We start from the raw sequence: 26,700 nt of genomic DNA, 5'->3' as shown, positions 1-26,700 counted from the left end.
GTGATCTTTGACTCACATTTTTCTTTCAACAGTCACATTAACTTTATTGTGTCCACTTCTTACTCAGTCTTAGGTTTTATACGGCGTAATAGCTCGATGTTCTCGGACCCTTACACTCACAAATTACTTTTTACTTCCTTTGTTCGCTCTAGATTAGAATATGCAACTTTTATCTGGAGGCCTTGCCACCAATTTGCTATTGAGAGAATTGAACGTGTACAGAAGGTGTTCCTTTAATATTCTCTCGGGTCGTTAAAATTCTCAAATCCTATCCCTTTCTATCATTCCCGTTTGATTTTCATTAACTTAAGGGGGTGGTAGGGTTTAGCGCTAAAAAAAAAACACTTTTTTTTTTTGAATTTTTTACAGAAATATGGCTTAAGATACTTTAATAAAATCAGTTGCATGTTATTGTACATCTTTGCAATAAGTTTTTAAAAAATATTAATAATAAAATATTGACAAATAAGCCCATGACAGAGTTTTTTTGGAGATATGTTTTTATGTTTTTCGAGAGGTGCTCTGCGGTGCCAATCGGCATTCGTCGTAGAATCATCTGAAACTAAAAAAGTCGAATTTTCCAGTTAAAATATGATGTAATAATCCCCTGCGAAATCTCGCTTTTTTACAGTTTCTAAAACCGCTATGGGTGTTTCCTGAAGGTTTTTTTATGCTGAAAACGAATATGACCTTGAAATGCTCCAGCACGTCATGATCTTTAGCAATTTGAGGTTAAATAGTCAAAAAATGCAGATTTTGACCATTTTTAAAATTTTTGTTTGAGCAAGGTAAAGTTTTTTTTAATTTTCCACAACGGCATCGCATCCTTTTTTGAAAATATTTTTACGATTAATATAAAAAAAATTATTCTATTTTAAATTGGATGCTTTTAGATATGCAAATTCAACCTTTCTAACTCTCTAACGACCCTGTAAAGGGCGAATTCAAAATAGTATAACTTTTTTTATATTATATTAAAAATGGATTTTAAAGCTAAAGAGTAGTACTTTGCGATGACGTTGTGGCAAATTAAAAAAAAACTTTACCTTGCTCAAAAAAAATTTTTCAAATGGCCAAAATCTGCATTTTTTGACAATTTAACCTCAAATTGCCAAAAATCCTGACGTGCTGGAACGTTTTCAAGGTCATATTCGTTTTCAGCACAAAAAAGCCTTCAAGAAACACCCATAGCCGTTTTAGAAACTGTACCTCGCAGGACTGTGTAATGAATTTATACCTTCATTGAATATAAGTTAGTGGAACGTGCTAACATCCCCAACTTATTAATTCATTCAGAGAATAGTAAGAGTGATAACAACAAAAGTTGAAGGAGAACGAAGCTACCTACAACTATAACCACGCTTATGATCTTCATTCATTTGCACACGGCACGCTAAGCGACAGATAAGTAGTAAGAGCGAATGAGAACGAAGCTGCAACTACAACTATATGAATGATCTTCATTGAATGCAAAGGACAAATTGCGGGAATGGAAAAGGTTTTGCACACTGCACGCTAAAGCGGTAGATAAATTCCTGGAAAATGTTATTTGATGGAATTAGCAAAAACATTTTTTCGATTAACGGTTAGCAAAATTGGATAGGCTTAGCTTAAGTAAAATATTGAAAAAGAAGGACAGAAGAAGATCGGCTTTGAAAGTGATCGGTTCGTAAAAATAAAATTATCAAATAAATTGAATTGTTTAATTGGCGCCCAACGTGGGGCCTGTCGCAAAAAATTTTCAACCGTAAGAGGACTACATAAAAGTACAATTCCAAATCGAGAAACAGCCGGCAGGATAAGGACCTCACTTGCTGAAGGATATAAAAATTAAACGGACCAGAACTTTGCAAGAGATCAACTCCAAGAATTATCAAAAAGAATTTTTGTAAGTAAATATTCAAGATTATTTCTTGTTGTGATTTTTTGTGATGCGATTTGGATTTCAATTTGAAAATAAATTTTTGATATTAAATATAAATTTGAACTACAAGGTGATTTTACCAATAAATTTTGGAAGAAACAAATAACTAGATACGCTTTTTGAATACTAATATTTTTGTAATTTTCGAAAAACTTTTGTTTAAGTTGTAATTTGAATACTTAAAAAATACCTAAGTAACATTTTTGGTTATATTATTTTTCTTTTTCGTTTATGTGCTCAGAATCTTGTAAAATCGCGTAACTTTTCTAAAAAATTTTTTTTTCATTGACCCACATATATCGTTTAAAGCGATAAGGTTTTGGTGCTTTAAAAAGAATTAATAGTAAGTATAAAGGAAGTAAGCTAAAATGAGTGTTACACGTGAACAAGTGTTAGAAATAGTAAGGAATTGTTATGAGGAGGCTAGGAACGGATTTTTAGAGGAAATTAATCGCCTCTCCGAAGCTCTCAATCGTTTAGCTCCACCCAGCGTAGAAACTTATTTGCCGGTCGCCATTGATCCTAGTGTTAGTTCAGATAATACGAGCTTAGATTTAATAAAGTCTCTTCCGGAATTCAAGGGCGATACTTCTGCATACCCTGCTTGGCGATCTGCGGCTCATTTCGCTATGAATTACTATAAGCCAAATTCTGAAAAATATTATGTAGCTATGGGAATATTCAGAAACAAAATAACAGAATCTGCTAACACATCTCTTTCATCTTTCAACACAGTGCTTAATTTTAAAGCATAATCGCAAGATTAGATCAAACCTATGCCAACAAAAGACCGCTTTACGTGTTAGAAAATGAAATGAGTATTTTGAGACAGCGTAATTTACAAATAACGGAGTATTTCGATAAAGTTGACAAGCAATTGACGCTTATTATTAATAAGCAAATCATGTCACATAGCGGAAATTCCCAGGTTATCAATGCACTTAACGATAGGGCAAGAGAAAATGCACTTCGTGTATTTATTTCGGGTCTTCGTAGGCCATTATGTGACATACTTTTTTCCACTAGGCCAAAAGATCTCCCCACTGCCCTTGCAGTTGCCCAAGAGCTTGAAACCAGCCATAAGAGGTACGACTTTGCCAGCACATTTGCTGCGGGAACGTCGGTAAAGCCGAATATCTCAGTTACTCCTCAATATCGGCAGCCATTTCATTCTAATCAGCAAAATTTTCTAATAATAAGCCAACGTCAATGGAAGTTGATCGTAGTTTACCTTCTTCTCGACAACAAGCTAATCTGCCAACCAATAACGGTTTCCAAAAACAATTTAACTCAAACAATTTCACAAATCTTTCACGCCCCCAACACAGTTCAAACTCTTTTCAGCCTTTGGCTTTTAAACGTAATCGCGAGCAAACATATTCCAATCGATCACCTTTTCCCAAAGTGCAAAAAGTCAACTATATGTCACATGAAATAGGAAGCAATCTCAACAAGGGAGAGTTCGAAGAATACATCCCTAATTCTGATCAGGATGAATATGGCTGCGATTATCCCGAAACAGATGAAAGTCTGGGAGATATTGATGGTAATTTTACAGATGAAATTAACCTTTTAAACTAAATTCGCTCCTGCCATTTGTTAAGAAGAAAGCAACAAACGGACAGGAGCTACGCATTTTAATAGATACCGGTACCTCCAAAAATTATATCAAAAACTTTGAATTTCTGAAAGGCGTAAAAAATATGGATAAGCCATTTAACCTAAAATCTATTAATGGGGTTAACGTTATTAATAAAAAGTGTCTAGTAAATATTTTAGATAATACGACAACTTTTTATTTGCTCGAGAATTTAAAAACATTCGATGGTATCGTTGGATATGACTTTTTAAAAAAGCATTGACATAGAAAAAGGGTATTTGTTGTACCACAACGGGCAGACAAGGCTTGAGCATCTTCCTTGTAGTCAAGTGAATTTGATAACAATAGAAGACTCTGTTCCAGTTAGTATTGAAAACGAGTTCAATGATATGATTAATATCAACATTAATGCGTTTGCCGAGGTAAATAGGGCATTGCCCTATAACACCAAAGTACAGGGCAGAATTCGTATGACCACAAATGAGCCAATTTATACCAAAAGTTATCCCTACCCTGTTTCCGCTGCAGAATTCATAAATTCTGAAATATCGACTCTCCTAAAAGATGGAATAATCCGCAAATCGTTTTCCGCTTACAACTCTCCCGTTCATGTAGTTTCCAAAAAAGGACTAGATGAAAATGGTAGAGGAAAATTACGAATGGTGATAGACTTTAGAAAAATAAATGAATATCAGACACATCAGTAATTTTGGCGAACTTAGGAAAGTCGAAATATTACACTACTCTTGACCTTAAATCTGGATTTAACCAGATTCTTTTGTGTGAAGAGGATCGACCAAAAACAGCTTTCAGTGTCAACAATGGAAAGTATGAGTTCTGCCGCCTCCCGTTTGGCCTAAAAAATGGCCCTAGCATTTTTCAACGAGCCATCGATGATGTTTTTCGTGAATACATAGGAAAATATTGTCATGCTTACATGGATGACATTATCATTTTTTCACCGAATGAACAAACACATTTAGAACACATAAATACGATTTTGCAAGGTTTAGAAAAGGCAGGAATGAGGGTGTCATCGGAAAAATCCAGATTTTTTAAAACTGAGGTTGAATTTCTGGGATTCTTAATTTCACGAAATGGCATTCGGACATGCCCAAGTAAAGTAAATGACATCCTCAATTATAAAACCCCAAATACTCTCCGAGAGAACGTTCATTCCACGGGTTAGCGGGGTACTATCGGAGATTTGTGAAGGACTACGCCGGCATTGTAAAACCGCTTACGAAATTTCTTAGGGGTGAGAATGGGAATGTTGGCGCGAATAAGTCCAAAAGTGTTTCTATAACTTTTGACTCCGAGGCTATAAATGCATTTCAAAAAATAAAAAAAAATATTGGCATCGGAGCATGTTCTCCTCCAACACCCAGACTACAGTAAACCATTTGAACTTACCACAGATGCATCTTCGAGCGCCTTAGGAGCAGTTTTATCACAAAATGATAGGCCTATTACTATGATTTCTCGTACGTTATCTAGTACAGAACAAAACTACGCTACCAACAAACGAGAACTCCTTGCGATTGTGTGGGCATTAAAAAGTTTGCGCCATTATTTGTACGGTGTTACTAAAATTAACATTTTTACTGACCATCAGCCAAAAATTTTTGCTATGTCGGATAAAAATCCAAACACAAAAATGAAAAGATGGCGCGCTTTCATCGAAGAATACTCACCGAACCTACACTATAAGCCAGGCAAGGATAATAAAGTAGCCGATGCATTGTCCTGGCAATACATCCACAGCCTGAGTCAATCAAATGAAGTTGAAACCGTTCATAGTGAGAAGTCTTCTAGTAAAGTAATTAAAACAATCAAATACCCTGTCAACCAATTAAAAAATCAGTTAGTGATATCTAAGTCTGACCACTTAAGCAAAATAACAAAAATCCTTTTCCAAAGATTACGACGACATATCATTTGTTTTGACACCATCGAAAGGCTAATCGAATGTCTGAAAGATGTTATAAATCCAACAGTTACAAACGGCCTGCACTGTGAACTTGAAGTCCTAGCCAAAATCCAGAATGACCTAGCAAAGCATTTCGCCGGGACAAAATTTGTTCACACCGAAAAGTTTGTGATCGATTTAGTCAATAAAAACGATCAATTAGAAACGATAGCCACAGAGCATAACATAGGCTCATAGGTGTCTCCATGAAAATTTTCAACAGATTTCAAATGAATATTTTTTTCCAAATATGAGAAAAATGTTAGTCTTTAATTTCCAACTGCAAAATTTGTATGGAAAACAAATACCAGAGGAAGCCACCTAACCCGGAGATAGGGAAAACCCCGATACCAAATTACCCTGGGGAAATACTCCACATCGACATATTTATTACAGGAAAACAATATTTTTTAAGTTGTATTGACAAATTTTCTAAGTTTGCCATTGTCAAGCCAATAGCTTCACGTTCTACCATCGACATTAAGGATGCTATGCTAGAAATACTTTTAACATTTAAAAATACAAAAATCATAGTGTCTGATAATGAAAAAGCCTTCCATTCTAACTTAATAAAAACAATTCTAAGGGACAATTTTTCAATTGAACAATTTTCCATCCCTACACTTCATAGCGAGAGTAATGGACAGGTCGCAAGGTTCCAGTCCACACTGCTAGAGATAGCTCGTTGTATCAAGGAACAACAACAAATATCTGAGACTAATGACCTAATCTTAATAGCTACACATAAGTGCAATAATAGTATCCTTTCAACTATTAAATCTAAACCCGTTGATGTTTTTCACAGCCCATCGATAGATACACTAAAAATTATTAAAAACGAATTAATGTTATCCCAAGAAAAAACTTTGGAAAATTTAACAAAGAAGCAAAGAAAAGCGCTAAAACCTATCAGCCTGGTGAAAAGGTGTTTCTTAGACGAAATAGAAAATTGGGAAATAAATTTGACAAAGTGTTTGTGGAAAAGGTAATTGAAAAAGATTTAGGATCTACTGTTTTGATAGATGGCACTAGAATTCACAAAAGCAATTTACGTTAAAAAATTATACAGAAATGTATTGTTGCCTCGATGAAAGGGGACTATCTGAGAAAGGCTAAGCAAGTGATTGATTTCGAAGCAAAACCAACAAGCATTTAAACTTGAATATTTACCATTATGGTTTAATACCTATGTATGAAAAAATGTATAAAAAATTTAAATGTTGTTTAAGCTAATTTAATATTTTTAAATCAAATTCTGTAAGTGTTAAAAGCCAATCTTAAATGCCTACGTGTGACCGCTCACGCAAACTTGTTGATAAAAGGAAGTATGCATTGTGACAACCAAAACTTACGTGTACCTGCATTACACACATGCCAATAACCGCTTTTACCTAAAGATTTCACTACGCACACAATCTCGCTATCGAACCGCGGACGTTCCGATATTGAAAGGGGGGATAGTTAATGGAACGTGCTAACTTCCCCAACTTATTAATTCATTCAGAGAATAGTAAGAGTGATAACAACAAGAGTTGAAGGAGAACGAAGCTACCTACAACTATAACCACGCTTATGATCTTCATTCATTTGCACACGGCACGCTAAGCGACAGATAAGTAGTAAGAGCGAATGAGAACGAAGCTGCAACTACAACTATATGAATGATCTTCATTGATTGCAAAGGACAAATTGCGGGAATGGAAAAGGTTTTGCACACGGCACGCTAAAGCGGTAGATAAATTCCTGGAAAATGTTATTTGATGGAATTAGCAAACACATTTTTTCGATTAACGGTTAGCATAATTGGATAGGCTTAGCTTTAGTAAAATATTGAAAAAGAAGGACAGAAGAAGATCGGCTTTGAAAGTGATCGGTTCGTAAAAATAATGCAGCATTTGTTACGATAGTATAACTAGTATTTACCGTTTTTTGGCATATTTTCCATACTAGTTGATTAAAGGCTTCATTATTAATTTGATTGGATCCACCTACACATCTTGAAAGTAAATTTTCATTACTGAGATCTTCGTAAGTAGGTATGATAACTTTTAAAACATCAGGAGTTCAGGGAGAATAATCGTGAGTATAAGAAGCAAGTGTTCTTCTTGCTTCAGCGCGCTGGTAACAGCACAAGGAATCTTCGCCTTTTGGACATACATATATCATGATTTGATTTTTCATCGCTCGAGCCGTAGTGATAAAAAGTTGCCATTATTGCAAATTTCATATCTTCAATAGAATCACAATGCCGCCGTATTGATAAACCATAGTACAAAGTTAATTTGTCTATTACGAGTACTGTAACTGTACTTGCTGTTTGAAACAGTATATTTCCATCACATTTTTTACACTTTAAAAGAGCAGAAATAGCAGTGAATACCATAGTAAAATTTATTATTCAAAATTCAGTACTGCTGTCTTCAGGTACACCATCTTCAGTGTTTTGTTTCAATTTTTTAGAAGATATACTCTGAATAGTTTCATCACGTTCCGCTGTTTTCGGATTAAACACATTCTTTCTTTTCACTGAGCGCGACTTAATAATATTTTGACCACTCCGAAGTTGTCTTAAAAGCTATCTAGAATCGCGTCCCATGGTAAATTACTTTTTTTTTTTTTTTTTTTTTTTTAAAAACACCTATTGGTGTATTTATTATATAGCAATCTAGCACAAATACTAATAAGCTATTTGAATTTGACTTAATTTGATACGGTTAAAATTACAAAGTACTTAACCTATGATATATGCACTTTTTGTTTCTGTAAATGTTTTGGTCACTACTTTTGTTTGTGACTGGTTTATTTATTATGTATTGTTTATAGATAGTTCACTATTTTTTACACAAGTTCAAATGGTTTCACTCGTTTTAATCTTCTGGTTAAGTCATCGTTTTCGAGGAGCTGGAGGGCCTCAATGTTGACATGTTGTTGAAGTCGTTGTTCATGACTTTGCGCAAACTTTTTGATAACGTTATCGACAATTTCAACATCCAAATCCTTATGTAAATTGTCATTTCTGATGTACCACGGAGCATTAACAATAGCACGGAGCACTTTATTTTGAAATCGTTGAATGATCATTCTGTTGCTTTGACTGGTACATCCCCAGAGCTGAATACCATAAGTCCAGATTGGCTTAAGGACTTGCTGATACAAGAGCAGCTTGTTGTATGTTGACAAGGCAGAATGTCTACCCAATAGCCAGTACATCTTTCTGTACTTCATTTTCAACTCTTCTTGTTTTTTCTTGACATGCGGTTTCCACCTGAGTTTTGCGTCAAGGGTCATGCCAAGATATTTCGCTGAATTCTCGTACGGAATGATTTGTTGATTGATGTATACTGGTTTATGGTCGATTCTTTTATTAGTGAAGTCGACGTGCACAGATTTGGTTTCGTTGAGTTTTATACGCCATTTGACTGTCCAGCGCTGTATCTCAGTAATGGCTGTTTGTAATTTTTCTGTTGATTCAATGTTGTTTTCACCAGTGGCCATTATTGCAGTGTCATCAGCAAACGTAGCAACGGTATTATTTGTAAATGTAGGGATATCACTAGTGCATAGGAGATATAGGATTGGTCCTAGTACACTTCCTTGTGGTACTCCCGCTTGAATTTTTTTCAAGTCAGAATAGGTGTCTTCTTGTTTTATTCTGAAGTAACGTTCTGTTATGTATGATTTTAAAATTTTTGAGTATTGAGCAGGAAGAAGTATTTGTAATTTATGATTTAATCCTTCATGCCAAACCTTGTCAAAAGCTTGTGCAACATCCAGAAATATTGTCGAACAAACTTTTTTCTCTTCTATCGCCTTTTCAATTATGTCGGTGATTCGGTGTACCTGATCAATTGTAGAGTGCTGATTTCGGAAACCAAACTGATGATCAGGAATGAGGTGTTTCTCTTCGGTAATTGGTTTTAACCTTTTCAAGAGAAGTTTCTCGAACAACTTTGACATAATCGGCAGCAATGATATTGGTCGATATGAGGTTGTTTCATGTGGCGGCTTCCCTGGCTTTGGTATCATTATAACTTCGGCAACTTTCCAAAGTTGTGGAACATATTGTAACCGAAGTGATGCATTAATTATGTTGGTTATTTTCATTAACGCTTTTTTTGGAAGTTCTTTTAGTATTTGGCCAGTGATAAGATCAAAGCCAGGTGCTTTCTTAGGGTTGATATTACTCTTGATCTCTTTTTTGACTTCAGCCGGAGTGACGAATGGTATTATCCCGTCCATTTGTTCTGCAATGTATGGTAAGGGATTAATGTCATTAGCTGCATTTGGTTGAAATATGTTTTCAAGATGATTTGCAAATATTGTTGCTTTTTGCTCATTATTTCTGGCCCAGCTTCCATCCACATTTTTAATTGGAGGTGTTTGTATGATTGGTCTCTTTAGATTTTTTGTAGTCTTCCAAAGCGAATATTCAGTACTGGAGTCGTTAGTAAGCTCACGAAGAAAGTCACTTATAGAGTCATTTTTTAACTGTCTAATTTCATTTGTTAATTGTGATGTTAAATTATTCAGTATTGTTTTATCCCGCGGGTTTCTGGTTTGATGCCATTTTTTTCTCGCTTTTCTTTTTTCTGAAATAAGCTCTACTATTTCTTTAGGATAGCAATTGCCTTTCAGTTTTCTTTTGACTTCAGGTGTATTTTCCCATGCTGAATACTGTATATCGTTGACTAGTTTTTCCACCTCAAGGTCCAGTTGTTCTTCGGTTTGTAGTGGAACCGCTAGTTCAATTCTATTTTCCAATGTTATTCTAAAGCTTTCCCAGTCCGTTTTTTTGTTGACTAAAGTTGGATTTGTTGGCTTAGAAATTATAGTTTCGCTTAGTGTTAATACTATTGCCGAATGGTCTGAGTTTAACTCTAAGATTTCATCTATTTGCATATAATTACTTCCTAGGTTTTTGGTGACGAAAAAGTCTATTAGATCTGGAACTTTGTTAGGATCAGTGGGCCAGTAGGTGGGCTTCCCTGTAGAAATTACGTCACACTTGTATGTTTGTATTGCATTTAGCAATTCCTTTCCTTTTGTTGTTGTGAGTCTCGATCCCCAATGTGTGTGTTTAGCGTTATAATCACCACCTATGATGAATCGATTTCCAACAGCTCTGAATAGTTCAAAGTAACGTTCTTGTTTGATATTGTGTTTTGGGGGACTATATAAGCTAGCTATGGTAATATTTTGATTTTTAGTTTTAATACTTAACATAGTTGCTTGTATATCTTCTGCTTGAAATTTGTTTTCTTCGTGATGATATATATTTTCTTTTATAATTATTGCACTTCCACCCTTTGCAGTATTTTCTGGGTGAATTGTGTGATATGTTTTATAACCTCGAAATTTAATGTACGATTGATTAGTTAGATGTGTTTCTGATATTAGGCACACATCTACTTTATTTATGTCTAGGATTGCTTGTAACTCAGCTTGACGTTTAAGCAGTCCATTTGCATTCCATGATATAATTTTAATTGTATTGGCCATTATCTTCTTTTAGGTTTGGAAGTAGTTTTTTTGTTACTACTTTCCAATTTGATCACTCTCTCATTCATGTTTGAAAATGATTTTTCAAGTATAGTCATTTTGTTCAGAATGAGTTGTAGACTTTGGCTGATATTATTGTTTTGATTGTCAGTCACATTTTTTTCTGCTGTATTCAACTTAGTGACAGCAGCATATGACAATTTATTTTGTGTGCCCTTAATTTTATTTTCAGTTTGCATAACTGGGGCTTGCTTGAGGATAATTTTATTGGCTTTATTATTACTATTAGTTTTAGGTTTTTGGATCTTGCTGTTTCTCACTTTTTGCAACTCTTTTGCTACAATACATCCTCTGTAGTTGGCCGGATGATCTCCTCCGCAGTGAACACATTTTGGCGCTTGTTCTTTTGTTTTGTTGCATTCTTGTGTATGATGTCGACCAGCACATTTAACGCATCTAGCTGGTTTGCTGCAATATTTATTGGTATGCCCATATGTTTGGCAATTTTTGCATTGCGGGACAAGTTTAGTTCCCTTAATCGGCACAATTTCTACTTGACAGCCTAGTATATTTGTGATTTTGTATATTCTCTCAATATCTTCATTATTTTCAAAAAACAACATGAACATATTAAGAGGAGTTTTTTTCTTCCATGCTAGCTTATTTACTGCTGCCTTTATTTTATATCCTTTGCATATCAGATCTTTCATTATATTTTCTGGGTTGCAAGTGTGATGCAAATTTTTTGCCATAACTCTAATCACTCTAGTTTGTTTATTTTCATAAGAGTGGAATGAGTTTCCATTTCTTTTTAATGTTCCAACTACTATTCTGTATGCTTCAGAATCTATGCAATTGATTTTTACAGTTGTATCATTAATAATTCTTGTTTGAAATGCATCTGCATTTATTGTGGATATTAATTGATTGTAGAGAACTTCATATGATGTGATATCCTCCAGTATAATAGGTGGTGGCATCGGTTCTTTTTTATTTTCTTTGATATTAGTTTGGCTGTTTTTGTTTTTATTTTTGGGAGTGGCTGGAGAGGGTGTTGTATTCATTTTCCTTTTTTTTGGTTTTATGCTTAACCCTTATCCACTCAGTTTCTTTAGCCAGCTCATCCTCATCTGTATGATACTCAATATTTTCGCCATTAACATGGGTTGGTGTACTTGGTCTTGATGAAGCAGGGGTTGCTGATCTTAAAAAATAATTTATTTTAACACACAACTATCGACTGCTCAGTGCAACGACTATTGGCATACTGGCATACTGGCAACAACAAAATATTTTTCAGCGGTTGTAATACCTAGAAATTGTAAGTATATATAGTAGACTATATAAAGGGTTTTCCAATAACAGGTGTTACAGGTGAATGGATTGCGCTATCGAGAGATGATTAACGATTTTGTATGGCCGGAATTGTATGGTATTGATCTGGATAACGTTTATTTTCAACAAGACGGCCCTATGTGCCTCACAAGCAACGAAACCATTGATCTTTTACGGGAAAAGTTTCCGGACCGTGTTAGCTCTCGATGAGGTGATCACAATTGGCCACCGAGATCCTGTGATTTAACACCTTGGGACTTTTTTTTTTTGGGGCCACGTGAAAGAGACGGTCTACGCCAACAGCCCAGGTAGATTCAAGACCTCAAAGCTGGAATTCGTTAGGCTATCGAGGACATAGGGCAGCCAATTTGCAATTCGGTTATGAAAAATTTCAAGGAAAATGATATTGTCCTGTAAACGGGGTCGTGGTGGTCATTTGCCTGATGTTATTTTCCAATATTGACGGCATACCTTCCTCTTTATAATGAAATAAACATACGATCATTAATATTTAAATATAGTATTTTTCTTTGAATATCAAAATAATACCTCTGTTTGGAAAACCCTATAGTATATGCTACTTTCCTTCCGCGATGTTGTGCACGCTTCCTACTGGGTTACTCGGACAATAGTTCGTCATTGTATGTAAACATATTTACGTATTTACGTGTAGGTGTACAAGGCAAACAAATTATAAAATAATAAAAGCTCTCTTTGATTCTTATTCTGTTTGGGAGCCAGCATAGAGATTAAACATATAATAATGCTAACATACATATATGGACGCAATCAAGGAGGAACAGCCTAAACCTAAACGTGAGGAATTGACTTTGCAAACACAACATTGACTACTCAATAACAACAATAGTAGCATATTGACCACTCAAGAACAACAAAAATGATGTTAAGAGAAACAATAGCAAATTGTGTTACTGCCAGGTTCAGCGAGAGGAGTGAATTTAGTAGGAGATGCGACCGGTAAATTATTATTATTTTTCTTTTTTGTTTGCCGCCTTGTGATTTATTTTCCCCCGTTATACATTCTCTCAGCACTGAGAGGTTTAGCGAAGGCTGTGGTGAATTGAAATAGGCAACATTTTAATATAAAAACAATGTAAAGGAAGCAAATGGCAAAGTAATGTTAAATGATATACACTTGCCAGAAAAAATATCAGTACACAAAGAAATGAAAGCAACATATTAAAAAGAACTACAACATTTTAAACTTTTATGAGAAATGTTTCAAAAACCTTCACTTCAACGAAGTAGAAAAAGTTTCCCAATAACGGTTTTAGTATAGTTTGCAAGTGATTTATCTTTTGTGTACAAGAAATAGCGACGGCTCCCAAAACTAAGGAAATTAGTCTTGTGTTAAAGCCACGTTCTGGGCGAACTAGCAAGCTGACCGTACGTGAAAAACGAGCCATTGCAATCAGTGAAAAATAATCCTCGAACTACGGCTTCTCAAATATGTAAAAACATTTCACATTTCTTTGGCAAGCATGTGCACGACGATACTGTACGTAAAATACTTTAAAAGGATGGGTATTGCACATAGAAAACCGTATATATCCGAAAGCAACAGAAAAATCGCATGCATTTTGCAAATGAATATGTTAACAAGCCTCCAGAATTTTGGGAACGTGCTCTATTTTCGGATGAAAGCAAATATTACATATTTGGCATTAACGGAAGAAAACTAGTGTGGCGTAAGAGCGGTACTGCGCTAGAAAAAGAAAATCTTATTCCAACTGTGAATCATGGCTGGGAGATGTGATGGTCTGAGGATGTATGGCGGCGCAAGAAGTTGGCAAACTTGTTTTTAAAGTTAACAATGGATCAATTTTCTTATTTAATGCCCCTATTATGAGTTGCATTCGATCTTCGATATTCGTTGGTTGTCGAAGATCGAAAATCGAATGTCAATTTGGTATTATGAGCGGTGCAGCCCTGTCGAAATTTTCGTTGAATACCGAATTTAGAGTCGAATGCAGTTTTGCTTTCGACTGTGTTGCGTATTGTAGGTAAACTTGTTAAAATGTAAGTTGTTTGCCATTATTTATGGTTTTATAGTAACCAAATAATACATATATACTAATTTTGTTAATTTTATGCAGGTCGAAAGTCGTGAGTACCAAACAGCAACTAGAAAAACTAGTTGCATTAATGGAAGAGAATCCACAATTTGCAAAAGGGATTTGCAGCAAAGTACATGCAGCAAAAAAATGGGAACAATTCACAACGGAGCTGAATTGCTTGGGACCACCAATTAGAACGGCAGCAAAATGGATTAAGGTTAATAATGGTTCTTTTTTGTGTGATGTTTATATAAGTACATTTTTCCCTTGGCAGGTATGGGCTGACATGAAGTCAAAAGCGAAAAAAAAATGTCGCAAAACAAAGCTGAGCTCCGAGCAACAGGTGGGGGCCCTAACAAACTTCAGGGACTTTCAAATACTGAAGAAAGCATAATCGGTTTGCTGCAATTTGATGTCTGCATAAATCCGCCTGGGGTGGAATTTGCCCTGGATACAACTACCAGTGACCAGTTCACAGTTTTGTCCGCGTCAAATCCCAGCCCAGAGCTTCTGGTCCAAAACTATGAGGAAAGTGAAGCCGCTAGCAAATTGAAATACGTAGAACTGAAATACATATTTTTTTCGAATAACGAATAACTGAATAAAGAAAATTTATAACAAAAATAAAACAGAAACTGTGGCATAAAGGTTTCTATTTAATACTTTTTAGATTTTTTTATAATATTCTAAGAATTTCATTTCTTATGTTTTCTGCTTCTCCGTTATTTGACTCCACTTCAATATCTTCAGCATCATCGTTGGGTATTTGCTATAAAAATGTGCTTTTCTTTGTTGCAGATCAGCCTCTGTGCTACTAAATTTTACCCATCTTTGGCAAATATAATTTTCCAGGACATCTATTATTTCTGATAGCACAACAGACACAGTGGGTTGAGCAAGTTCTATCATACCTTCATTACCAATACTCAATTGGTACGATCCCTGAGCACAAAATCGCAGAACTGTGGCTAGCTTTAAAATATTAGGAATCGATTTGGCTCGGGTGCACTGCTGCAACTGGTTTTCTGTAGTGGACAGTAGGTTCACAAACGCCTCTTTAGATAATCTAAATTTCTTTAAAAATCTGTAAGGAAATTTCTGTAATATTAAGTACGTCAACACATTTTGAAAATTCTGAACTTACTCAGTGGAAGCCATTTATAGGGGGTTGGAGGCGTCCCTCAACTGTTTTCTACTTCTAGCTAGTTCCACTAATCTTTCATCGTCCGATGAATCGTCGAACCACAACTCCGTTGTACTCATTTTCACATAAATTACTTTTTTTAACTTTTAAAAATAATGTTAGCAAAGAATTTCAACACAATCGGGTTTTCTTTTATTTTGATTTGCTGTATCAGCTGAGAAAAAATTATCTATTGTAAATGCGTCGAGCGATCGAAATTCACAATAGTCCTATTCTTCAACGAATGAGCACCATAATACCAAATGAAAATTCGTTCGATCAGCACTTTCGACTACAGTCGAAGATCGAATGTTGCTCATAATAGGGGCCTAAATATTTTACAGACTAGCGTTCAACAGTTGAATCGTGGTCCCAGGTTTCAGTAGTGGGACCACTTTCACTGCTTTCCTCTTGTAAGGAATTATGAAAGTGGCCATGGAAAAGTTGAATACCCTTGTGAGGAATCCTACTCCCAATGGACCTAGGTTTTTCAGCATCAGCATTTTAAATCGGTCAGGGCCAATGGCCTTGGAAGGTTTTGCTTTGTTGATGACTACTTTAACCTCACCGCTGGCGAAGGTAAGCAGCGTACAGTTGTTTGGCAGTTTGTACAGCCGTCTGGTGGCAAGACGCTTGGACCTATCGACTGGAGGATGCAATTCTTCGAGGCCGATGAAAGGCAAACATCCAATGTGGTTGCCACGCTATCAATGTGCTTCGCCGCAATGTGAAGTGGAAACAGAATGCGGAAAATTTTGGCTTATTCAGACGTTTTGGTTCTAACAAGATATTGGCCCCTATTATGAGCAACATTCGATCTTCGACTGTAGTCGAAAGTGCTGATCGAACGAATTTTCATTTGGTATTATGGTGCTCATTCGTTGAAGAATAGGACTATTGTGAATTTCGATCGCTCGACGCATTTACAATAGATAATTTTTTCTCAGCTGATACAGCAAATCAAAATAAAAGAAAAACCGATTGTGTTGAAATTCTTTGCTAACATTATTTTTAAAAGTTAAAATAAGTATTTTTTGTGAAAATGAGTACAACAGAGTTGTGGTTCGACGATTCATCGGACGATGAAAGATTAGTGGAACTAGCTAGAAGTAGAAAACAGTTGAGGGACGCATCCAACCCCCTAGAAATGACTTTCACTGAGTAAATTTAGAATTTTCAAAATGTGTTGACGTACTTAATATTACATAAATTTCCTTACAGATTTTTAAAGAACTTCAGATTATCTAAAGAGGTGTTTGTGAACCTACTGTCCAGTACAGAAAACCAGTTGCAGCACACCCGAGCCAAATTGATTCCAAATATTTTAAAGCTAGACACAGTTCTGCGATTTTGTGCTCAGGGATCGTACCAATTGAGTATTGGTAATGAAGGTATGCTAGGACTTGCTCAACCCACTGTGTACGATGATGCTGAAGATATTGAAGTGGAGTCAAATAACGGAGAAGTAGAAAACATAAGAAATGAAATTTTGAGAATATTATAGAAAAATCTAAAAAGTATTAAATAGAAACCTTTACGTCACAGTTTCTGTTTTATTTTTGTTATAAATTTTCTTTATTCAATTATTCGTCATTCGAAAAAAATATGTATTTCAGTTCCTCTACGTATTTTAGCCCATACCTGCCAAGGGAAAATAGAAATGTATTTCTATAAACATCACAAAAAAAAAACATTATTAAGCTTAATCCATTTTGCTGCCGTTCTCACTGGTGGTCCCAAGCAATTCAGGTCCGTCGTAAATTTCTCCCATTTTTTTGCTGCTTGAACTTTGGTGCAAATCCCTTTTGCGAATTGTGGATTCTTCTTTCTAATTGTTGTTTGGTACTCACGACTTTCGACCTGCATAAAATTAACAAAATTAGTATATATTTATTATTTGGTTACTATAAAACCATAAATAATCGCAAACAACTTACACTTTAACAAGTTTTCCCTCAATACGCTACACAATCGAAAGCAAAATTGCATTCGACTCTAAATTCGGTAAACAACGAAAATTTCGATAGGGTTGCACCGCTCATAATACCAAATTGACATTCGATTTTCGATCTTCGACAACCAGCGAATATCGAAGATCGAATGTAACTCATAATAGGGGCCATTGTTTTTTTTTTATTATTATTTTACATTGCGACTAGTTACTAACTAACGAGCAATTTGTTTAGAATTTAGAAAATAAGGTATATACAACAATTAAGGCTAAGGTGTGGCTAGTATATTAAGTCTTTGGGCTTTTTGCGTTTCAGTCTTCTTCTCCAATTAGCTGGATTAACAAGAATAGAGGCCTCCGTATTAACGTGGTTTTTTAATCTTTCATCGTGGGCTTTTGCTATCTTTTTTATTGCCTTCTGATTTTCAACCTTATGCTGCACACAGTTGTAAAAGATATTAACTTGTCCGAAACAATATTTGGCAAAGATTTTCAAATAAGGGTTTTCCAATAACAGGTGTTATTTTGATTTGATTACTGATCATTAACGATTTTTTATGGCCGGAATTGCGCCAACAGCCCAGGGTCGATTCAAGACCTCAAAGATGAAATTCGTGAGGCTATCGACGACGTAGGGCAGCCGCTTTGCAATTCGGTTATGGAAAATTTCATGAAAAGGATATTGTCCTGTAAGCGTAGTCGTGGTGGTCATATGCCTGATGTTATTTTCCACTATTAACGGCATACCTTCCTCTTTATAATGAATCAAACATCCGATTATTTATATTAAAATATAGCATTTTTCTTTGAATATCAAAATAATACCTCTGTTTGGAAAACCCTATAGTATATGCTACTTTCCTTCCGCGATGTTGTGCACGCTTCCTACTGGGTTACTCGGACAATAGTTCGTCATTGTATGTAAACATATTTACGTATTTACGTGTAGGTGTACAAGGCAAACAAATTATAAAATAATAAAAGCTCTCTTTGATTCTTATTCTGTTTGGGAGCCAGCATAGAGATTAAACATATAATAATGCTAACATACATATATGGACGCAATCAAGGAGGAACAGCCTAAACCTAAACGTGAGGAATTGACTTTGCAAACACAACATTGACTACTCAATAACAACAATAGTAGCATATTGACCACTCAAGAACAACAAAAATGATGTTAAGAGAAACAATAGCAAATTGTGTTACTGCCAGGTTCAGCGAGAGGAGTGAATTTAGTAGGAGATGCGACCGGTAAATTATTATTATTTTTCTTTTTTGTTTGCCGCCTTGTGATTTATTTTCCCCCGTTATACATTCTCTCAGCACTGAGAGGTTTAGCGAAGGCTGTGGTGAATTGAAATAGGCAACATTTTAATATAAAAACAATGTAAAGGAAGCAAATGGCAAAGTAATGTTAAATGATATACACTTGCCAGAAAAAATATCAGTACACAAAGAAATGAAAGCAACATATTAAAAAGAACTACAACATTTTAAACTTTTATGAGAAATGTTTCAAAAACCTTCACTTCAACGAAGTAGAAAAAGTTTCCCAATAACGGTTTTAGTATAGTTTGCAAGTGATTTATCTTTTGTGTACAAGAAATAGCGACGGCTCCCAAAACTAAGGAAATTAGTGTTGTGTTAAAGCCACGTTCTGGGCGAACTAGCAAGCTGACCGTACGTGAAAAACGAGCCATTGCAATCAGTGAAAAATAATCCTCGAACTACGGCTTCTCAAATATGTAAAAACATTTCACATTTCTTTGGCAAGCATGTGCACGACGATACTGTACGTAAAATACTTTAAAAGGATGGGTATTGCACGTAGAAAACCGTATATATCCGAAAGCAACAGAAAAATCGCATGCATTTTGCAAATGAATATGTTAACAAGCCTCCAGAATTTTGGGAACGTGCTCTATTTTCGGATGAAAGCAAATATTACATATTTGGCATTAACGGAAGAAAACTAGTGTGGCGTAAGAGCGGTACTGCGCTAGAAAAAGAAAATCTTATTCCAACTGTGAATCATGGCTGGGAGATGTGATGGTCTGAGGATGTATGGCGGCGCAAGAAGTTGGCAAACTTGTTTTTAAAGTTAACAATGGATCAATTTTCTTATTTAATGCCCCTATTATGAGTTGCATTCGATCTTCGATATTCGTTGGTTGTCGAAGATCGAAAATCGAATGTCAATTTGGTATTATGAGCGGTGCAGCCCTGTCGAAATTTTCGTTGAATACCGAATTTAGAGTCGAATGCAGTTTTGCTTTCGACTGTGTTGCGTATTGTAGGTAAACTTGTTAAAATGTAAGTTGTTTGCCATTATTTATGGTTTTATAGTAACCAAATAATACATATATACTAATTTTGTTAATTTTATGCAGGTCGAAAGTCGTGAGTACCAAACAGCAACTAGAAAAACTAGTTGCATTAATGGAAGAGAATCCACAATTTGCAAAAGGGATTTGCAGCAAAGTACATGCAGCAAAAAAATGGGAACAATTCACAACGGAGCTGAATTGCTTGGGACCACCAATTAGAACGGCAGCAAAATGGATTAAGGTTAATAATGGTTCTTTTTTGTGTGATGTTTATATAAGTACATTTTTCCCTTGGCAGGTATGGGCTGACATGAAGTCAAAAGCGAAAAAAAAATGTCGCAAAACAAAGCTGAGCTCCGAGCAACAGGTGGGGGCCCTAACAAACTTCAGGGACTTTCAAATACTGAAGAAAGCATAATCGGTTTGCTGCAATTTGATGTCTGCATAAATCCGCCTGGGGTGGAATTTGCCCTGGATACAACTACCAGTGACCAGTTCACAGTTTTGTCCGCGTCAAATCCCAGCCCAGAGCTTCTGGTCCAAAACTATGAGGAAAGTGAAGCCGCTAGCAAATTGAAATACGTAGAACTGAAATACATATTTTTTTCGAATAACGAATAACTGAATAAAGAAAATTTATAACAAAAACTGTGGCATAAAGGTTTCTATTTAATACTTTTTAGATTTTTTTATAATATTCTAAGAATTTCATTTCTTATGTTTTCTGCTTCTCCGTTATTTGACTCCACTTCAATATCTTCAGCATCATCGTTGGGTATTTGCTATAAAAATGTGCTTTTCTTTGTTGCAGATCAGCCTCTGTGCTACTAAATTTTACCCATCTTTGGCAAATATAATTTTCCAGGACATCTATTATTTCTGATAGCACAACAGACACAGTGGGTTGAGCAAGTTCTATCATACCTTCATTACCAATACTCAATTGGTACGATCCCTGAGCACAAAATCGCAGAACTGTGGCTAGCTTTAAAATATTAGGAATCGATTTGGCTCGGGTGCACTGCTGCAACTGGTTTTCTGTAGTGGACAGTAGGTTCACAAACGCCTCTTTAGATAATCTAAATTTCTTTAAAAATCTGTAAGGAAATTTCTGTAATATTAAGTACGTCAACACATTTTGAAAATTCTGAACTTACTCAGTGGAAGCCATTTATAGGGGGTTGGAGGCGTCCCTCAACTGTTTTCTACTTCTAGCTAGTTCCACTAATCTTTCATCGTCCGATGAATCGTCGAACCACAACTCCGTTGTACTCATTTTCACATAAATTACTTTTTTTAACTTTTAAAAATAATGTTAGCAAAGAATTTCAACACAATCGGGTTTTCTTTTATTTTGATTTGCTGTATCAGCTGAGAAAAAATTATCTATTGTAAATGCGTCGAGCGATCGAAATTCACAATAGTCCTATTCTTCAACGAATGAGCACCATAATACCAAATGAAAATTCGTTCGATCAGCACTTTCGACTACAGTCGAAGATCGAATGTTGCTCATAATAGGGGCCTAAATATTTTACAGACTAGCGTTCAACAGTTGAATCGTGGTCCCAGGTTTCAGTAGTGGGACCACTTTCACTGCTTTCCTCTTGTAAGGAATTATGAAAGTGGCCATGGAAAAGTTGAATACCCTTGTGAGGAATCCTACTCCCAATGGACCTAGGTTTTTCAGCATCAGCATTTTAAATCGGTCAGGGCCAATGGCCTTGGAAGGTTTTGCTTTGTTGATGACTACTTTAACCTCACCGCTGGCGAAGGTAAGCAGCGTACAGTTGTTTGGCAGTTTGTACAGCCGTCTGGTGGCAAGACGCTTGGACCTATCGACTGGAGGATGCAATTCTTCGAGGCCGATGAAAGGCAAACATCCAATGTGGTTGCCACGCTATCAATGTGCTTCGCCGCAATGTGAAGTGGAAACAGAATGCGGAAAATTTTGGCTTATTCAGACGTTTTGGTTCTAACAAGATATTGGCCCCTATTATGAGCAACATTCGATCTTCGACTGTAGTCGAAAGTGCTGATCGAACGAATTTTCATTTGGTATTATGGTGCTCATTCGTTGAAGAATAGGACTATTGTGAATTTCGATCGCTCGACGCATTTACAATAGATAATTTTTTCTCAGCTGATACAGCAAATCAAAATAAAAGAAAAACCGATTGTGTTGAAATTCTTTGCTAACATTATTTTTAAAAGTTAAAATAAGTATTTTTTGTGAAAATGAGTACAACAGAGTTGTGGTTCGACGATTCATCGGACGATGAAAGATTAGTGGAACTAGCTAGAAGTAGAAAACAGTTGAGGGACGCATCCAACCCCCTAGAAATGACTTTCACTGAGTAAATTTAGAATTTTCAAAATGTGTTGACGTACTTAATATTACATAAATTTCCTTACAGATTTTTAAAGAACTTCAGATTATCTAAAGAGGTGTTTGTGAACCTACTGTCCAGTACAGAAAACCAGTTGCAGCACACCCGAGCCAAATTGATTCCAAATATTTTAAAGCTGGACACAGTTCTGCGATTTTGTGCTCAGGGATCGTACCAATTGAGTATTGGTAATGAAGGTATGCTAGGACTTGCTCAACCCACTGTGTACGATGATGCTGAAGATATTGAAGTGGAGTCAAATAACGGAGAAGTAGAAAACATAAGAAATGAAATTTTGAGAATATTATAGAAAAATCTAAAAAGTATTAAATAGAAACCTTTACGTCACAGTTTCTGTTTTATTTTTGTTATAAATTTTCTTTATTCAATTATTCGTCATTCGAAAAAAATATGTATTTCAGTTCCTCTACGTATTTTAGCCCATACCTGCCAAGGGAAAATAGAAATGTATTTCTATAAACATCACAAAAAAAAAAACATTATTAAGCTTAATCCATTTTGCTGCCGTTCTCACTGGTGGTCCCAAGCAATTCAGGTCCGTCGTAAATTTCTCCCATTTTTTTGCTGCTTGAACTTTGGTGCAAATCCCTTTTGCGAATTGTGGATTCTTCTTTCTAATTGTTGTTTGGTACTCACGACTTTCGACCTGCATAAAATTAACAAAATTAGTATATATTTATTATTTGGTTACTATAAAACCATAAATAATCGCAAACAACTTACACTTTAACAAGTTTTCCCTCAATACGCTACACAATCGAAAGCAAAATTGCATTCGACTCTAAATTCGGTAAACAACGAAAATTTCGATAGGGTTGCACCGCTCATAATACCAAATTGACATTCGATTTTCGATCTTCGACAACCAGCGAATATCGAAGATCGAATGTAACTCATAATAGGGGCCATTGTTTTTTTTTTATTATTATTTTACATTGCGACTAGTTACTAACTAACGAGCAATTTGTTTAGAATTTAGAAAATAAGGTATATACAACAATTAAGGCTAAGGTGTGGCTAGTATATTAAGTCTTTGGGCTTTTTGCGTTTCAGTCTTCTTCTCCAATTAGCTGGATTAACAAGAATAGAGGCCTCCGTATTAACGTGGTTTTTTAATCTTTCATCGTGGGCTTTTGCTATCTTTTTTATTGCCTTCTGATTTTCAACCTTATGCTGCACACAGTTGTAAAAGATATTAACTTGTCCGAAACAATATTTGGCAAAGATTTTCAAATAAGGGTTTTCCAATAACAGGTGTTATTTTGATTTGATTACTGATCATTAACGATTTTTTATGGCCGGAATTGCGCCAACAGCCCAGGGTCGATTCAAGACCTCAAAGATGAAATTCGTGAGGCTATCGACGACGTAGGGCAGCCGCTTTGCAATTCGGTTATGGAAAATTTCATGAAAAGGATATTGTCCTGTAAGCGTAGTCGTGGTGGTCATATGCCTGATGTTATTTTCCACTATTAACGGCATACCTTCCTCTTTATAATGAATCAAACATCCGATTATTTATATTAAAATATAGCATTTTTCTTTGAATATCAAAATAACACCTCTTATTAAAAACCCCTTTTTAGGGAATATATATATTTAGGTATACTTATATATACATCAAAATGGGCATTCATAGCAATAAAACCCGAGAAGTCGGTTGCAAGCAGCTACTGCTAGCTACTTGCTCTCGTACGCTCCGGAGCGTCCGAGCGGCCTGTGTTAAGGGGGGAGCCTGGTTTATGAGGTCTAAAAATTGCATCTCTTTGCGATTTTTTTTTTAAGGAAAACATTAATTAAGCACTGTAAAGTTTTTTCTATCTTTTAATGATCATTTAAAAAGTATAAAAAATGTTTGTACTGATTAAAATAAGTTGAAAAAAAGGTTTAACATAGAAATTAGTAGAGCGCTGCAATGCTGGAGTTTCCAACTGGCGTACAAGATACAGCTCGTAATTATTATCTAAAGCAAAAAATTCAAATGGATTTCTAATTATCATGATTTTTTATTCTAGATGAACTAAGAAAATTGAGAGAAATTCCAAAATATCAACTTTTTGGAGGTTTTAAAGAAAAAAAATTATAAAAAAAAATTCACTTCAACTTGGTATAAAAATCTTGAAATTTTTTTTTTTCTATTTTGTTAGTTCAAATAGAAGAGAATTTAATACTGAAGGGAGCAAGCTATGATTCATTTCAAAAGGTTCATTAGTTGTTTTTTCATTCATGTACGCCAATTCAAAGAAATCATAAAAATGAATGAAAGTTTGTACTATAGCTGTCCGGTCACAGCGTAACTACCTAACGCTCGCCTACCTTTGGCTTTGTATCTACAGAAATATTGAGAATTAGGCTCTGTAACTTTGTGTGAATATTCTGAAATATATTATATTAGGAATCGCTTAAAACGAAAAAAAAAAAATTGATTTTTTTGACCTTATAATTGTTGAATAACTTAAAAAGTATTTGTCAGATTCACTTCAAATTTTCACACAATATTTTTAAGATGCTATACTTTAAGAACATGCAAAAAAATCCATTTTTTTTTTAAATTCTGACTACTCCTAACCCCTTAAGGCCAAAGTGCGGAAAAACTGAGAATTTAATACTGAAGGGAGCAAGCTATGATTCATTTCAAAAGGTTCATTAGTTGTTTTTTCATTCATGTACGCCAATTCAAAGAAATCATAAAAATGAATGAAAGTTTGTACTATAGCTGTCCGGTCACAGCGTAACTACCTAACGCTCGCCTACCTTTGGCTTTGTATCTACAGAAATATTGAGAATTAGGCTCTGTAACTTTGTGTGAATATTCTGAAATATATTATATTAGGAATCGCTTAAAACGAAAAAAAAAAAATTGATTTTTTTGACCTTATAATTGTTGAATAACTTAAAAAGTATTTGTCAGATTCACTTCAAATTTTCACACAATATTTTTAAGATGCTATACTTTAAGAACATGCAAAAAAATCCATTTTTTTTTTAAATTCTGACTACTCCTAACCCCTTAAGGCCAAAGTGCGGAAAAACTTCATCAAAAAGTGATCTTCAGGTTGTTTTATTCGCGAAATGGGGGAAAGTACCTCCCGAATTTCGTAGTAAGTTGGTGGAATCTGTACCAAGATACTTAGAGACTGTTTCCAAAAGTAATGGTTATCATACGAAATATTAAATTGCTGAATTAGTATTAACGTTTATTATTAATACAAATAAATTGAAAAAATCACAAAAATTTATAGATACAAAATACTTATGTTGTACGTTAAGAACTGGAATGCACTGTACGTAAAGAATAGACTCGAAAAATATTGGTCCGGCGAAAATCGGTATAATAATAAATTTATATATACATCAAAACAAGTCCCTTCTTCGCAGAACAGATTTGACTCCTCCCTTTGGCGATGGACATCAGTTTTTGTTACTGCTGCCCATTTTCAATTTTCAATTTATTTGTTTTGTTTTGTACATAGTAAGATAAAGTCTTATGGTAGTACATCTTCTATAATTCTAGAATACGAGGATGGTATACATAAAAATTTAAAACTATTTTAACTATTAAACTTATAGACTAAACCTATAATAAGTGAGAAAAAGAGAAAGATGGTGGGAATGGGAGAAGGGAAGGGGAATTCAAGGTTAGAAGTAGTTAGAAACTGCAGTTTTAAAACACCTTGCTTGTTTTATAAGCTTTATTGTAGTTGGTATAGAATTCCATAGTTTTATGGCACTAACAAAGAACATGCCCTCTGATTCCAAGTAAGTATCATATAAGTCGGAACAATCAGATTTAATGTTCCGATGCATTGGCATTGTTTAATGTTTTTATACAGGTGCATTGGCTTTTGTGTATATATCAATTTATGCAGGGGCATAAATGCGCGTATTTTGAGATACGAGCCCAGGCTATGACCAAGGATCTGTTTCGAGTAAATAGATATGTATATGGTCATACATATTTCCTTTTTTCAAACACGAAACGCGCTGCATTATTTAAAGCGATTTGCAATTTTTGTTTGGAATTATTATCAAGCCTGCAATATACTAATTCAGCGTATGATACATGAGGAATAATGAGTGATCTAATAAGTTTTAATTTAGTTTGCCGTGGCAGTAAGTAGGCAGTACAATATAGCTTTATAAGAATAATATATATCTTGTTTACAACAAGGTTTACGTGGTCAACGCATGATAAGCTTGTATTTATTCTGAAACCCAGGTTTGTTACTACATATGTCATCAAAGTTAATATTTACTTCATTAAGCAATATTGGCGGCAAAGAGCTAAGGTCATACTTTTAATGAGAAATAGCATTGGCCTTCGTCTTTGACTCATTTAATTTCAAGTTGTTAGAATTGGACCAGTTAGAAATACGAGTGAGGTCTTCATTAAGCCTTGCTATTAAATCTTCAATAAGAC

General features: G+C 35.1%; 3 protein-coding genes across 5 annotated transcripts in view; 1 reads left to right on the top strand and 2 right to left on the bottom strand.

Annotated features, from left to right (window-relative positions):
• LOC129250021 (ephrin type-B receptor 1-like) overlaps positions 1-26,700 on the top strand; it is a 95,528-nt gene that overhangs the window by 61,961 nt on the left and 6,867 nt on the right. The gene's annotated exons all lie outside the window — the stretch shown is intronic.
• LOC129250022 (uncharacterized) lies at positions 15,049-15,858 on the bottom strand. Its single transcript, XM_054889673.1, has 2 exons — positions 15,550-15,858; positions 15,049-15,489 (listed from the first exon to the last, which is right to left on the bottom strand). The coding sequence occupies exons 1-2, from the start codon at positions 15,561-15,563 to the stop codon at positions 15,108-15,110; spliced, it is 396 nt and encodes a 131-aa protein (XP_054745648.1). The 5' UTR covers positions 15,564-15,858; the 3' UTR covers positions 15,049-15,107.
• LOC129250023 (uncharacterized) lies at positions 20,527-21,334 on the bottom strand. Its single transcript, XM_054889674.1, has 2 exons — positions 21,027-21,334; positions 20,527-20,966 (listed from the first exon to the last, which is right to left on the bottom strand). Exons 1-2 carry the CDS (start codon positions 21,038-21,040, stop codon positions 20,585-20,587), a joined length of 396 nt encoding a protein of 131 aa, XP_054745649.1. The 5' UTR covers positions 21,041-21,334; the 3' UTR covers positions 20,527-20,584.

Source organism: Anastrepha obliqua, chromosome 6 (genome assembly GCF_027943255.1).
Source record: "Anastrepha obliqua isolate idAnaObli1 chromosome 6, idAnaObli1_1.0, whole genome shotgun sequence".
NCBI lineage: Eukaryota > Metazoa > Arthropoda > Insecta > Diptera > Tephritidae > Anastrepha > Anastrepha obliqua.
The sequence above is the reverse complement of the archived record's forward strand: the minus strand, read 5'-3'. Positions and strand labels throughout refer to the sequence as shown.